The sequence below is a fragment of the Cydia strobilella genome, chromosome 23 (assembly GCF_947568885.1).
Source record: "Cydia strobilella chromosome 23, ilCydStro3.1, whole genome shotgun sequence".
Lineage (NCBI taxonomy): Eukaryota > Metazoa > Arthropoda > Insecta > Lepidoptera > Tortricidae > Cydia > Cydia strobilella.
Window position 1 is genome coordinate 2,222,285 of NC_086063.1, and position 14,164 is coordinate 2,236,448.

The window sequence follows — 14,164 nt, forward strand, 5'->3', positions numbered from 1 at the left end:
TACAACTACTGTCTGAAAATATCAGTTGGTTCTAAGTGCCTTATCAAAGTCTCAATCGTTGCTCAAACAAGAATTTAAATTTAATTTCTATTAACAATAAACAATCCATTCCGCTGCGCCCTCTAGGTTACTTCACTGTACTGTAACACTACGAATCTACTCACATTACGATATTGCTACATTTTGCAGTCTTTACACATTTTTTAAGGAAATGTGACAGTCTCGACTGTTGAGTGTAAATATATTTCGATTAAGACGTCATATTTTTGTTGCGTGCGTAAATATCAACACGTCTTAGAAAATGTTTGAGTTTTGGAAACGGTGGTAATAATTCGCAAATTGTGCACAATCACGCCATCTTTTGGTGGTTAGTCGGCAGGACAGCCCTAAGACACATCTATCTTAATAAGCTATGCTCGCGAGGTCTACAGCTCACAGAGCCACTAGTAAAATAACGATGTGCCAAGGAGAATGAAGTTATTGCAAGGAATGAAACTGAGGAATGGAACGAACGATATTTTGCTGTCCTCCAATCGCGTTGGTTTTCAACAATGGCCGGTCCTGGTGATTGGGCGACGTCCTGTGCTGCGTCGTGGTTGCACCACTTGCGTCAGCGCGAAAGTATGGCGATGATGGCAGCATTGGCAACCCAATGGCGGGAATATAAAAATACAAATTATCGCGACGAATGACATCTCGACCGGAGTAGGTATTTCACATATCAAAATTGTAGATTGTTCACAAAAATTGCACGGTGCGACGAATGCTTTGGCTTTCTCACAGTTCGCGCCGCCCGTGAAGTATCTTACTTGGTTGAAATAATGTGTTTAAAATGTAGGCCCACGATGAATAACTGAAGCGTAGGACCGATGATGTAGCGCAGTACGACGAATAGGTTTTGCGTCGCACGCGATCTTCTGCGTGAACAGATGCACGATGATTTAATGAATCTGCGACGAATAGGTATATCCAAAGATAGATATAACTCCGTAATAGATGGATACAGTGTAAGGAAAAAACATGCCTCGAAAATAACGAAAATTTTATTCTCGATCAGATGGCGCCACTACCTTTGGCCTACTCTCGTATAGACGGCGTTGACGGTTTCGTTTGTTATTTAACAATTTTAACGCATATCAGTGAAAGGACATGGGTCAAATCATATATTGATTAAATAGAAATTGTGTCAAAAATAACTGCTATCTGCATTTTTCAAATAATTATCTCATGCTTATTTTGGTCATGGTGTCAATAAAATTTATTTTAAATACAGTCAACATTCCTAACTAGAGTCAGACCAAGCGTAATGCATTGCATTTGCAATGATAAACCGTGGTAAATTCTTCATTAATCCGCGCGAAAGTTCACTATGAAACAGGGCAAAATAACCTGCACAATGCGCACTGAAAAACGCTATCATTTCCATACATTTTTATTAATGTCCAATTAATTGTTATAAATTGCTCATTACCTATCTATTTAACTAGGATTTCTTATAAAACTTGGAGTGCTCGAGCGATTTGTTCACACTAGTTGAGCGGTCTGCCGAGTTGGCACGTGAGCGGGCAGGATAGGATGTCCCGCCGTACGCACTTACACTCGCAGAGCACGTCGGCTTCAATCACCTGTCCAGGGTCGCATTTGTATTCTGTAACAGACATTAGCATTTATTTTAATTAATATTTAACGGCCTCCAGCGATCAAGATCCGATTCGAGTCCACATCTGCACCTTTCGCGATGTCATAAACTCGATCACGGCGATAATCGCTCTATTTAGAGTTGCCTTTGACCATACTCTAAGGGTGAGCAGCAGGCGTATTACTGATGGCTTTATCTACGTGATAAAATAACTGTCACTAACACCGCGGGATAGAAAGTGACGGATACCGTTTTATCAGGCTGTCACGTAGACAAGAACGACCATCAATATCCGTGCAGGAATTGTTTGCACATGCTATTCGAATCAAATTCGGATTCTATAACGTACCTATTACGGATTCAGTATAGAAAGAGATGGTACTGCCATGTACACAACTACAACTATAAAACAAATAGAATTATTTGGCAATTTTTTGTGTCACAGGCGTCAGATACAGAGAAAAGGTACCCCCTGCATAGAAGTTTGTATGCAAAAGTGCTAGGCTAATAGTATGACCTGTAAGACTGACCGTACATGGAATAATAATAATTTTATACCTTTATGAATGTGAGAAGTGAAAAGCGCAATATTTTGATTTGTGTTTAGTACAAGTATACATTTGTGATTAGTAGCAAATGAATTAACTTGAACTCTCTCGGGGGAGCCTCACCCCTAGAGAACGCGTCCCCAGGTGGCGGATAGGGTAACACTCGGCAGATATGCAGGGTAGGAGGGAAATTAAATACCTCCCGCGGACCAACAGGCCGGAGATGGACACTTCGATACCAAACCCCCGCTGCAGGCTTCTTCGAAATACTTGGAGTAGAGGCTGCAGATGGTGCTGTACGCCTCGGTTGGGACGTACAGAAGGAATGGCGGCGAAAGAACCCACACAGGGACAACGGCGGCACCCGCATATCTCCACGAGAAATACAACCTTGGCGTCAGGTGGCAACCGGCCGTAAAACTTCCGCCAACAACCCAAAAACTCCTTGTATGAAAAGTACCATAAAAATGAGTAAGTCTAATGCTAGGGCGTCCCCCTCAAGCGACGTAGATGCGAAGAATGCTGGAAACAAGATATATGCTAGGGCGTTCCCCAAAAGCGACGCTAGAGACAAGAACCATCGTTCGCACCTAAAATCCAGGGACAAACTCAGACTCGCATCATGGAATCTCGGCACAATGACAGGGCGCAGCCAGGAGCTAAGCGAAATTCTACAAACCAGAGAAATTAACGCCTGCTGCATTCAAGATACCAAATGGAAAGGGTCTAAATCCAGAGACTTAGGGAATGGCTACCAGCTTGTGTACCATGGGACTAATACTAAAAGAAATGGTGTGGGTATCGTACTAGATAACCATCTCAAACAGAGGATAATCAACGTGGACAGAAAAAGCGACAGACTGATTGCTATAAAGCTAGCAATGGACGACCAACATCCTATGAACATTATTTCAGTGTACGCCCCACAAACCGGCTGTCCCGAGCAAGAAAAACAGGACTTCTGGGAGGATTTCGATGAAGTTATGCAAAACATACCGCCCACCGAACACATCCATATAGGGGGAGATCTGAACGGGCATGTAGGCGAAAGAAATGATCTCAATTCTGATGCCCATGGAGGATATGGATTTGGCTGTATAAACCAGCAAGGTTTAGATATTCTGAACTTTACAACCAAGCACTCCTTGAAAATTGTTAACACACACTTCCAGAAGAAAGCTTCTCTTATCAACAACATCTTATCACCTATAAATGCTCAAACCATAAAACACAGATAGACTTTATTCTAGCCAGTAGTAATTGCCTTAAACTTTATAAAGACTGCAAAGTGATCCCAGGTAATGCGCTTACATCACAACATAGACTCCTAGTTGCAGTGATGACTCTACCCAAGCCTATAAAAACACACATAGACCGGACAGAGAGCATAAAGTGGAAAGAGTTGCACACCTCCAAGGGATCACAATTCCTCGGATGGGTGGCCACCTGTGGTAGAAGATGTAGAGGCGAACAAGCCAGCCAACCAAATGTGGGACGATTTCCAACAACTCTGCCTCAAGAAAGCAAAAGCAACCTTGGGAGTATCGCGCGGAGGACTGCGTCTGAATAAGGAGACATCTTGGTGGAACGAGAGTGTGAGAGATCTAATAAAAGCAAAGAGAGAAGCGTTCAAATTGTGGCAAAAATCAGACCTTGAAGAAGACCGTCTAGAGTATAAAAGCCACAAGAAGATAGCAAAATCTGCCGTAGCACAATCCATAGCGAAATCTAGAGAAGACTTCTATGACAAACTAGAAAAGGCGGAAACTGAGAATACCATCTACAAAATTGCTCGACAACGCTACAGATCCACCCTCGATATTAAAACTAACAAATACATCAAGGATACCCAAGGCAAACTGCTAACAGCAAATAAAGATATCAACGGCCGTTGGAAGGAATATTACGAAAAACTAATGAACGAGGAATTCCCCAGTGCACTTATGCCATATGCGCCTGCCACCCAAGGACCTATAAGCTACATAGTAGTTGAGGAAGTAAAGAAGGCATTAACAAAAATGAAGTATCACAAAGCTACCGGGCCTGACCAGATACCAGCTGACATCTGGAAGAAGCTGGACCAAACAGCACTACCCTGGCTGACTAAACTTTTCAACTGTATTATTAAAGATGGCAAGATTCCCGAAGACTGGCGTAATAGTACATTATGTCCTATTTATAAACAAAAAGGCGATATTGCACAGTGTGGAAACTATAGAGGAGTAAAGCTCACATCACACACATTAAAACTTTTCGAAAGAGTCATTGCTTCTCGTTTAAATGATCACATCCGCATAACCGAAAACCAATATGGCTTCACTCCTGGCAAATCAACGATAGATGCTATTCAAACACTCAGAGTTGCGATGGAAAAATACCGTTTGAATAAAGAAAATTTGTATCTCCTTTTCATTGACTTGGGGAAGGCTTTCGATAGAGTTCCCCGAAGGCTAGTATGGCAGGCGATGAGAGCGCAAAACATCCCAGAATGCTACATAACTATAGTCCAAGATATGTATAAAAACACCAAAACGCAAGTCAAAAGCCCTGCCGGCCTCAGTGATCCGTTCTCTGTAGAAGTAGGGGTCCATCAAGGATCAGCTTTGAGTCCTTTACTGTTTAACGTATGCATGGACTACATCACCAGAGACATACAAAAATCAACACTAGAATGTATGCTTTACGCGGATGATATCGTCTTGCTATCGAAAAATGCAACAGACCTTCAGGAAACACTCTGTCAGTGGGTAACACGCATAGAAAGCCACGGGCTACGTATAAGCCGGAGTAAAACCGAATATTTGGAATGTAACTTCGGAGGCACAGAAGAAACTGGGTGCAACATTTATATAGACAATCAAGCACTACCCAAAGTAAACAGTTTCAAATATCTAGGGTCGGTACTTATTTCTGATGCAAAAGTCGATAAAGACGTAGATCACCGTATCAACACCGGATGGCTTAAATGGAGATCATTATCGAGTGTCCTGTGCGATCACAAAATGCCCATCAGAGTAAAAGGGAAAGTGTACAAAACGGTTGTACGACCAGCCATGACATACGGAGCAGAGTGCTGGACCTTTAAGAAAGTACACGAACAGAAACTCCACACAAGCGAGATGAAAATGCTCAGATGGGCGGGAGGAGTGACTCGATTGGACAAGATCAGAAATGAATTTATCAGGGGATCGTTTAAGGTAGCACCTATAGTTGAGAAAGTAAAGGAAAGTCGATTGCGCTGGTATGGCCATATCCTTAGGCGTGGTGATGACCATTCTGTTAAAAAGGCCCTAAATATACCCAACCAATCCCGAGGAAGGGGAAGGCCACCCAACACCTGGTGGTCAGACATGCAGAAAGAGATCCGGAAAGCGAGCCTGAGTACGCAGACAAGCCAGAACAGAGCACTCTGGCGCAGACATACAAGGAGACCCGACCCCAGATAAACTGGGAAGAGGGACAGGCAAAGAAGAAGAAGAATTAACTTGAACTAAACACTAATCATTAAGGATGACTCACGTTAGACCGGGACGTGTCCGGGCCGGAGCTTCCGGCGCTTTGTTTTCTATGGAAGGCATCACGTGATCACCTGTCATGTCATAGAAAAGTAAGCTCCGGAAGCTCCGGTCCGGACACGGCCCGGTCTAACGTGAGTCATCCTTTAATCAATGTGTGAACAGGTCTATCACATTGAAGTCGCATCAAATGTGAACATCGCCTTAGAAACCTACACCTCTCTCTACACTCATCTCGTTACATCTTCCTTTTGCTTTCTCGACAAAATATTGCTTTTAGATCCCTGGTAATATTATCTAGGTACATTTACTACTCGTATTTACTATTTACTACTTCGAGAAAGAGGTCACTCGTCGAATCCGACTCGGTTGGGCAGCGTTCGGGAATAACCGCAGTATCTTTTCGTCCAAATTGCCGCAGTGTCTTAAGTCAAAAGTCTTTGACCAGTGTGTGTTGCCAGTGATGACATACGGATCTGAGACGTGGGCGCTAACGATGGGCCTCATAAGAAGGCTCAAGGTCACGCAAAGAGCAATGGAGAGAGCTATGCTCGGGGTTTCTCTGCGTGATAGAGTCAGAAATGATGATATCCGCAGTAGAACTAGGGTCACCGACATAGCTCGCAGAATTGCGAATCTTAAGTGGCAGTGGGCGGGGCACATTGCTCGCAGAACTGACGGCCGGTGGGGCCTGAAGGTTCTGGAGTGGCGTCCGCGTACCGGAAGACGAACTGCCGGTAGGCCTCCAACGAGATGGAGCGACGACCTGGTGAAGGTCGCGGGAATTCGGTGGATGCGAGCGGCACAAAATCGGTCGGAGTGGCGAGCCTTGGGGGAGGCCTATGTCCAGCAGTGGACGTCTATCGGCTGACATGATGATGATGATGATGATGATGATTTACTACTAATAAAACTCACCACTAAAATGCGTCGGAACGCCTAAAACATAATCGTTATAGGTCATCGGGTCGAGTTCATGGGCCAGTAACCCGTGGTCCTTGCACTCGAACGGCGTGCACAGCATCATGGACTTCTCGTAGATGCACGTGCACATCTCGCAGCCGTACTTATCCTGGATCCGCACGTATCTGGTGTATACGCATTTCCCGACGTAGTCTGTGATAAGGTATGTTATCGATTAACGCGATTCATGAAACGAATTAGTAGGAAAAAACGTTTTTAATACACATTTTTATTACTACGGCTTTACTTCGTCTCCTTTGTATGTTTATCAAGTCAAAGAGATATTTTTAGTAACCCTAATATTCTTCTTCTTCTTCCTCGGTTCCTCATGGCTGAGGGTCGCGACCACATGAGGTCGTTATTTTGTGTACAAAGGCTCTCCATTCTGCACGATTTTCCGCCGTTCTGATACTGTGTAGATCCCTGGCAGGCCTTCTTCACAGTGTCTACCCAGCGGGTTGGTGGATGTCCACTACCCCGTCCTCCATCCACCATGCCAACCATAATGCGCTTTTCAAGGTTGTCCGGCTCCCGTCTGGCCACGTGTCCAAAGTAGCTAAGGATCCGCTGGAGGCAAATGGCTGATAAACGACACTGGATTTTCAATTCCGTCAGGATTGACGCATTAGTGCGGCGCGCCGTCCAAGGAATACCCAACATCTTGCGCCAACACCACATCTCAAATGCGTCAATCCTATTCCGAGTACTCGCTTTCAGAGTCCAGGTTTCCGAACCATACATGAATATAGAGAAGATAGAGAAGCCTAATATTAATGTGGAGTACATTTGGCTACCTTCCGACTACGTGGTCAGATCAGCTCAATGCTATCATATTATTGCATTGTTATTGTATTACGGAAGTACGCCAATCAATCAGATTCCGGTTTGGAATCTAAGTTACAAGATGTGAATCACCCGACAGTTAGTTTTATTATTTTAATGTCAGTATGAATCACAATAACTTGCTATGCATATTTATATTACATATGTGTGTTTTACACATTTACAACCGGGTATATCGCGAATTTATTTTATTACCTTTATTTACCGACGTTTCGACACAGGTTTCACAGATGTCCCGGTTGTAAATGTGGTTTAATATGTGTTCAAAACGGGAAAGTTTTAAATGTCATAATATATGTATATTAATTGAGTCAGTTTGTAATGTTGTCACACGCGTCGGGACGAGTGTGGCAGCATGTACGATCTCCCTCGGTCCAGACGGGACCTCGGGTTATGTCTCGACAGCTCAGGGATGAGAGGGCAGAGGGGTGAGTAAAGAAACATTGATTTATATCTCTACAATCTACGGGCTTTTATGCCGGTTTATTTATAATAGGATCAAACGGGTATGCTAGAGCCTACGCTAATGCGCACGGGACGGGATCCCTTATTCGGGATGTTAATGACGGGCGCGAATCCCTAATCTATCCGCGACAACCATACGGGGTTGTGCTGACCCTCGGGACGGTCGGCAGGGCCAGGCTTACGGTGTACGGAACGGGATCGGGGTTGTACCGAAGGGATAGAGTGCTAACGCGTAACCACACACTGCGCTACTATTCCTTCGGGCGGAGTGACGGGATCTCGGGGCAAGGACAGTGTGCTGGGCGTCTACCACGCTCCCGGCACTACTGTCCCCAAGGGTAAGGTATAGAATCCTCTAGCAAGGTACCCGGGCTGACGCGTGAACCACACACCGCTCAACGTACCGAGGAAGAGGGGGAGGGAGTCTCTAGGGAGCTGACGCGTGAACCACACACCGCTCAGCTAGAGTGCAGTGCCCCTAGCAGCCGATCCGCGACTGCGAAGAACACTCCCCGATCGCTGCGAGTGCGCGGGGTTATATACGGTTCGGCGCGCGGGGTGCGCGGCGCGGTCGGCGGTGGGGCGCGGCGCTCGGACAGGCGGCCGGTTCTGCGTGGCTGTGTTGTGGTGCCGCCTTGTATGTGTGCGTGCTGTGGCGCGTCATCACAGTCCCGTCCCGGCTGAGGAGATTTTTACCTGTAGGGGAAAAATCACCTGTAATCGTGTTTATTTATATTACTTTAGCTTGGTTAAAAATAAAAATTAGACTGGGAAAAAAAAGTGGGCTGTATTTTTTTTTTACACACTGTATACGGGGTTGACACATGTCGCTAACGGCGACTAAAATATACTCGGGTGTCTACTAATTCCTGTTTTTATGTTCACTTGTAGTGATAATTATAATCCTCTTCATACCTTACTATATTTCTGGTTGCGGTTGCTAGGTCCCCTTACCAGTCCACTGATGGTAAGGTGCCATACTTATTGTCCTGTGCTAGCAGCCCGCGCACAGGTCGTCCGGTTCTGGTTCTGCCCTGGGGGCGGTTCCTGCGCTCCCATCGGGCAGCTGGGCTGCCGTTATCCTGGTTTCGCTGGTGACGGCTGGTCTGGTGTCGCGAGTGACGGTGGGTTTGTCGTTCCCGCTTCAGCCTCGCTACTGGGTCCGTGGAGTTCCGACTGAACTACGCCCACGCCGGGCCATAGCACTATATCGGCAGTATTCTATTTCTGAAATTTCGGATAATTTTATAGTAGGTAGTTAGGTTTCGCGCTTATGGTTTATGTTTTGTTTCTAGTTATTTCAATTTTATTTTATTTCTTGTTATGTTATATTTATATCGTTTATCTTTTTCGTAATAGTCCGTTTGTACCCTTTTGGAGACATTTCCGAGGTTGGGTTCACTTAATCTGTGATATTCTGGGTTTTAATTTTGAGTTTTTTTATTTTCTAAAATTTAGGTTAGACCTTATGCGGACTGTGTACGGTTCATTTCCGTGCGCTCGACATAGTTTGTTTACGAGTTGCCGTGTTCTACGCTCCCTGCAAGAAGCATTGAATGATCAGAGAGTTATTGTCGTTATTTATTTCGCGGTTACGGTAATTTTAGTATTGTATCTCGTTGTTGGATTTTACTCTTCTGTAGGTAGTTACTCCTATCTTTGGTTATAATATCTCTCGGTTGCCGGCTCTCGTGTGCGGTGCGACTTATAATGAACCCTATTCCTTTTAATGATTATGCCGGCTTTCGTTTGCGTTCTTGTATGCTATTTTGCATGGTACCTATACCCTATACCTAACTGCCGGTTGTGTGGTCACGGGACGGTTATGTTTTATTCAGTTGGCGTAAAGGTTTCATATTCTTTATATTATGCGCTGTTACAACTTTACGTTTGCGGTTTTTTTTTTCTTGTAGTAGGTATATAACTGGAGATTTCTATTCTAGAATGATGTATGGTCGGTCTTATGTACTTAGGAGCCAAGTTAGCGGAATAGCTTTCTTCGGCGTTCGATAATGTGAAATTTCTTCTTAATACTTGGTCACGTATTTTAGGGTTCCACGGGCGTTTGTTTTTGTCGTAATAACTTCTTTGTATTGTTGATGTTTTTTCTTGGTTTTTCCGTACTATTTCATGTCGTTTTTTAATTTCTTTAACTTGCGGCGTGGGGAATGAATTTTGATCGTTCGGGTTTCGCAGCTCTCTGCCGTATAACAGGAATGCGGGCGTATATTTCGTCGATTCTTGTACGGATGTGTTTAGTGCAAAGTTAAATTCGGTTAGGTATTTATCCCATGTTTTGTGGTTGCTTTCGACGTATGTTGCTATCATCGTACCTAAAGTTTTGTTTATTCTTTCTGTTGCGTTACACTGTGCCGAGTATGGCGGTGTAAGTTTATGGTTCGTTCCATATTTTTTTAATATATCGCGGAATATTTTTGAGGTGTATTGTCGACCATTATCCGAGAGTAGGTTTACGGGGGCTCCATGACGTAATGCTATCAGTTGTTCGAATGCTCTCGCTATGCTGTTTGCGGTTGCGTTACGCAACGGTGTGATTTCGGACCATTTCGTAAATTTATCATGGAACACAATTATCCACTGGTAACCTTTAGATGACCTTGGTAGTGGTCCGATCAGGTCAGAGGTTACTGTTTCCCATGGTACTTTCGCGTTGTTTATGTGCATCCTTCCTGGTTGTTTTTGTTGAGACGGTTTGTGTTTTTGACACGCTTCGCATTTTTTAATATATTTTATGATGTCATGGTGTACTCCGGGCCAATAGTGTCTTTGTGTTATCCGTTTGACTGTTTTTGCTATTCCTAAGTGACCGGCGCTTGGCGAGTCGTGGTTTTGCTGTATTATGGTTTCTCTTTCTTGTCGTGGTACACATAATTTCCATTCTGTCTCTGGGTTTATGCTCCCCTTATATTGGTCGGAGTGTATTTTTTTGTATAATTTGTCGTCTCGTATGCAATAATCTCCCGTTCTGTCGGTATTGTTACGTGTTTGTGTTATTTCGTTGGTGTACCAGTCGTGTTCTTGAATGGTGTATATTGGGTTCCGTGATAGGCCGTCGGCCACTTGATTTTGTGTTCCGCTCCTATATACTACTTCGAAGTCGTATTGTTGCAGTTCCAGGGCCCATCTCGCGAGTCTGCCGGATGGGTTTTTTACGGTGTTTAACCAGCGTAGCGCTTGGTGGTCGGTTACGACTGTAAACTGATAGCCTTCTAGGAACGGTCTCATTTTCCGTATACTCCATATTATGGCTAAGCACTCTCTCTCGGCGGTTGAATATCTGGTTTCCGGTGGTGTTAACGCTCTGCTTGCGTACATTATGACTCTGGGTGTTCCCCCGTGGTCCTGAAGAAGGACTGACCCTAATCCGATATCACTCGCGTCAGTTTCTAGCCGGAACTGTTTTGTGAAGTCTGCCCTCGTCAGGATTGGGTCTGTTGTTATTATTTCTTTGAGTTTTTTAAATGCGGTTTCTTGTTGTGTGTCCCAAACGAATTTCTCCCCTTTTTTTAATAGTTTGACGAGCGGCGCGGTTATGTCCGCGTAGTTGGGAATAAATTTCCTGTACCATGACGTCATACCTATGAATGTTCGTATGTGTTTTATGTTTCCTGGTGGTCTCAAGTCTGTTATCGCTTTGATTTTCTCCGCGTTCATCTTGATCCCTTCTCTTGTTACTGTGTGACCTAGGTATTCTACCTCGGCCTTCGCGAACTCGCATTTTTCTTTGTTTATCTGTAGCCTAGCTTCTCTTATACGGTTGAAAACTTCTTTTAGGTGCTTTATGTGTTCGTCGAATGTGGGGCTGCATACTATGATATCATCTAGGTACACATACGCGTTTGGCTCCATTTCTGGGCCGATTACTCTGTCTAGTAATCTCTGAAAGGTTGCTCCGCTCGAGTGGAGGCCGAAGGGCATGACCTTGAACTGGAATAACCCTCTCCCTGGTACGGTAAACGCTGTTACCGGTCTGCTGTGCTCTTCTAAGCCTACGTTCCAGTATCCGTTTTTCAGGTCGAATTTTGAAAAATACTGGGCTTGTCGTAGTTTTTCTAAAGTGTCGTCTATTTGCGGTAGCGGGTACGCGTCTTTTTCAGAGATTTCGTTTACTTTCCGAAAGTCTATGCAAAATCTATATTTTCCGGACGGTTTTTTTACTAGTACTACGGGCGAGCTGTACGGGCTGTGTGATCTCTCTATTATCCCTTGTTGTAACATGTCGTTGACGTGTTGGTCAATGATTTGCTGTTGTTTGGGGTTCCGTGGGTAATATTTTTGTTTGACTGGTTCTGAGTGTTTTAATTTTATTTTGTGTTGTATCCAATTATTTCCCTTGGGGCTTTCTTCGCACAGTTGGAACTCTTTCTGCAGCATGTCTTGCAGCTCTCTGTTTTGTTCTTCCGTGAGTGTTCCCGTTCGTTGCGGTTCGCTCTGTCCGTGTTCGGGTTCTTGTGATGTGGCGGTCGGTGCTTCTTTTTGTTCGGTTTTGGTTTCGGTTTGTGAGTTGTTAATTATTGTGTTTTCCGATGTTGACTGGTGTGTCGTGTCCGCGGGCGGCCCTGTGTGGTCGTCGGCGTCTGTTATTTCGTCTTGTGGCCATCCTATTGTCATTCCGAGTCTTCGTAGGACGTCCATGCCGATTATTATATCGGTTGCGTTAGGTAACACTCGTACCCAGTGTTTTAAGTTTGAGTTTCTTACCTGTAATTCTACTAGAATACTCTTCTTGGCTTCTGTTCTGTGCCCGTTTGCTAACACGATTGGTCTTGTGGTCTCTTTTTCTGATAGTGCCTTCCCCTTACACTCATCGTATGCGTGTTGATTAATGTACGTGTTTGTGGAGCCGGTGTCGAGCAATCCGCGATATTTTTGTCCCATTATGTGTATCTGTACGTACGGCCGGTTGTCTTCATTTGGGCTGTCGGACGCACCTAGCGCTTCTGGTTTTCCCCATGTCGTTTTCCTGCAGCAGTTCTTGCTTAGTACTCCCTTTCTTCCACACCCGCTGCAGAATATTTGCCGTCGGCCTCTACATGCTCCTGTGTCGTGCCCTGGTTTCCCGCATGACCAGCAGCATGTCCTTGAGTCGTAATTGGGGTGTATTTTGTTTTCACTTTCGGGATTGCGTATGTTTGTTCTGTTTGAACGGTGTGTTCCACTTGTACCTGCGTTTCCGGGTGTATGTGTGTTTTGCTCTGTGCTTGTCGCCTTCCAGTACGTATTGTGGTATTTTCCCGATTTAGCGGTCTCTGTGTTGTGTGCGCTTAACGTGAAACTCTCGTATTCAGTCGCTAGTTTTAATAGGCCTGCTAAATCCTTAAAGTCTTGTTTTTTAATGTACATCTTGTAACTTTTTAACATGTTTTCATGTATGCGGTGTAGTTGCTCTGACTCGGTGAGGCTTCCCTGCCTTCTTATTAAAGTTTGTAGGTCTGTCACGTATTGTGTGAATGTCTCTCTATACTGTTGTTTCCTTGCTACGATCTTGGCAACCAGGTCTTCCTCGTAATTGCTTGGGAAATAGTATAGTTTAAAAAGACTTACGAACTCGTCCCATGTTGTCCATTTTTCTGCGTTATTCCTGTGCCAGAGGAGTGCTTTTCCTCGTAGGATTCTTGGCAGCGCGGGTAATATTTCTTCATTTTGAATGCCGCTTGCCGCTACGAGTTCTTGTAGTCTCTCTATGAATTCTACTGCGCAATCGGTTGTTTTGAAGGACAGGTTCCACTCTCTTATGAGTTTCGTGATTGTTTTTGCGCTGTTGTCGGCTGTGTCGCTTGAGTGACTTTGTTCTTGTGTTTGGAGGGCGGTTTCTTCTTTCACGATCTCGACCAACCCTTTCCGAATTTCTTCTACGGTTAGCCCTTCCGTCGGTACTCCACGCTGGGCAGCTGCCTCTATCAGCTCTGGTTTTTTTAAACGGTATATCCACGTCGTATGCATCTTGTTTCTTAGTGTGTCTTGTGGTATCTCTTCACACGTTAGCTTACCTTTGTTAACTATGGTGTGTCGGGACTTTATTTTGGGCGGGTGGGATACGCTATATTATGTTTTTATACGGATTTATCTTTTAATAAAAATAGAAAACAATTTTAAGATGAAATAACCTGTGTCCTCTCGAGCGTTTGAGCTCTTACGCGAGTTTTTGAGTTGGGCGCCAGATGTAATGT

At 44.4% G+C, this 14,164-nt stretch overlaps 2 protein-coding genes across 2 annotated transcripts in view; both read right to left on the reverse strand.

The window, feature by feature from the left end:
• LOC134751787 (spherulin-2A-like) overlaps window positions 1–14,164 on the reverse strand; it is a 500,532-nt gene that overhangs the window by 406,392 nt on the left and 79,976 nt on the right. The gene's annotated exons all lie outside the window — the stretch shown is intronic.
• LOC134751688 (uncharacterized) lies at window positions 1,530–7,325 on the reverse strand. Its single transcript, XM_063687132.1, has 3 exons — window positions 7,037–7,325; window positions 6,621–6,818; window positions 1,530–1,648 (listed from the first exon to the last, which is right to left on the reverse strand). Exons 1-3 carry the CDS (start codon window positions 7,323–7,325, stop codon window positions 1,530–1,532), a joined length of 606 nt encoding a protein of 201 aa, XP_063543202.1.

Coding starts and splice junctions, on each gene's coding strand:
- LOC134751688 (XM_063687132.1), bottom strand. CDS start 7,325: ATGTTGGGTATTCCTTGGACGGCGCGCCGCACTAATGCGTCAATCCTG. Junction 6,819..7,036: donor GTGCAGAATGGAGAGCCTTT/GTACACAAAATA, acceptor ACCTTATCACAG/ACTACGTCGGGAAATGCGTA. Junction 1,649..6,620: donor CGTTCCGACGCATTTTAGTG/GTGAGTTTTATT, acceptor TGTCTGTTACAG/AATACAAATGCGACCCTGGA.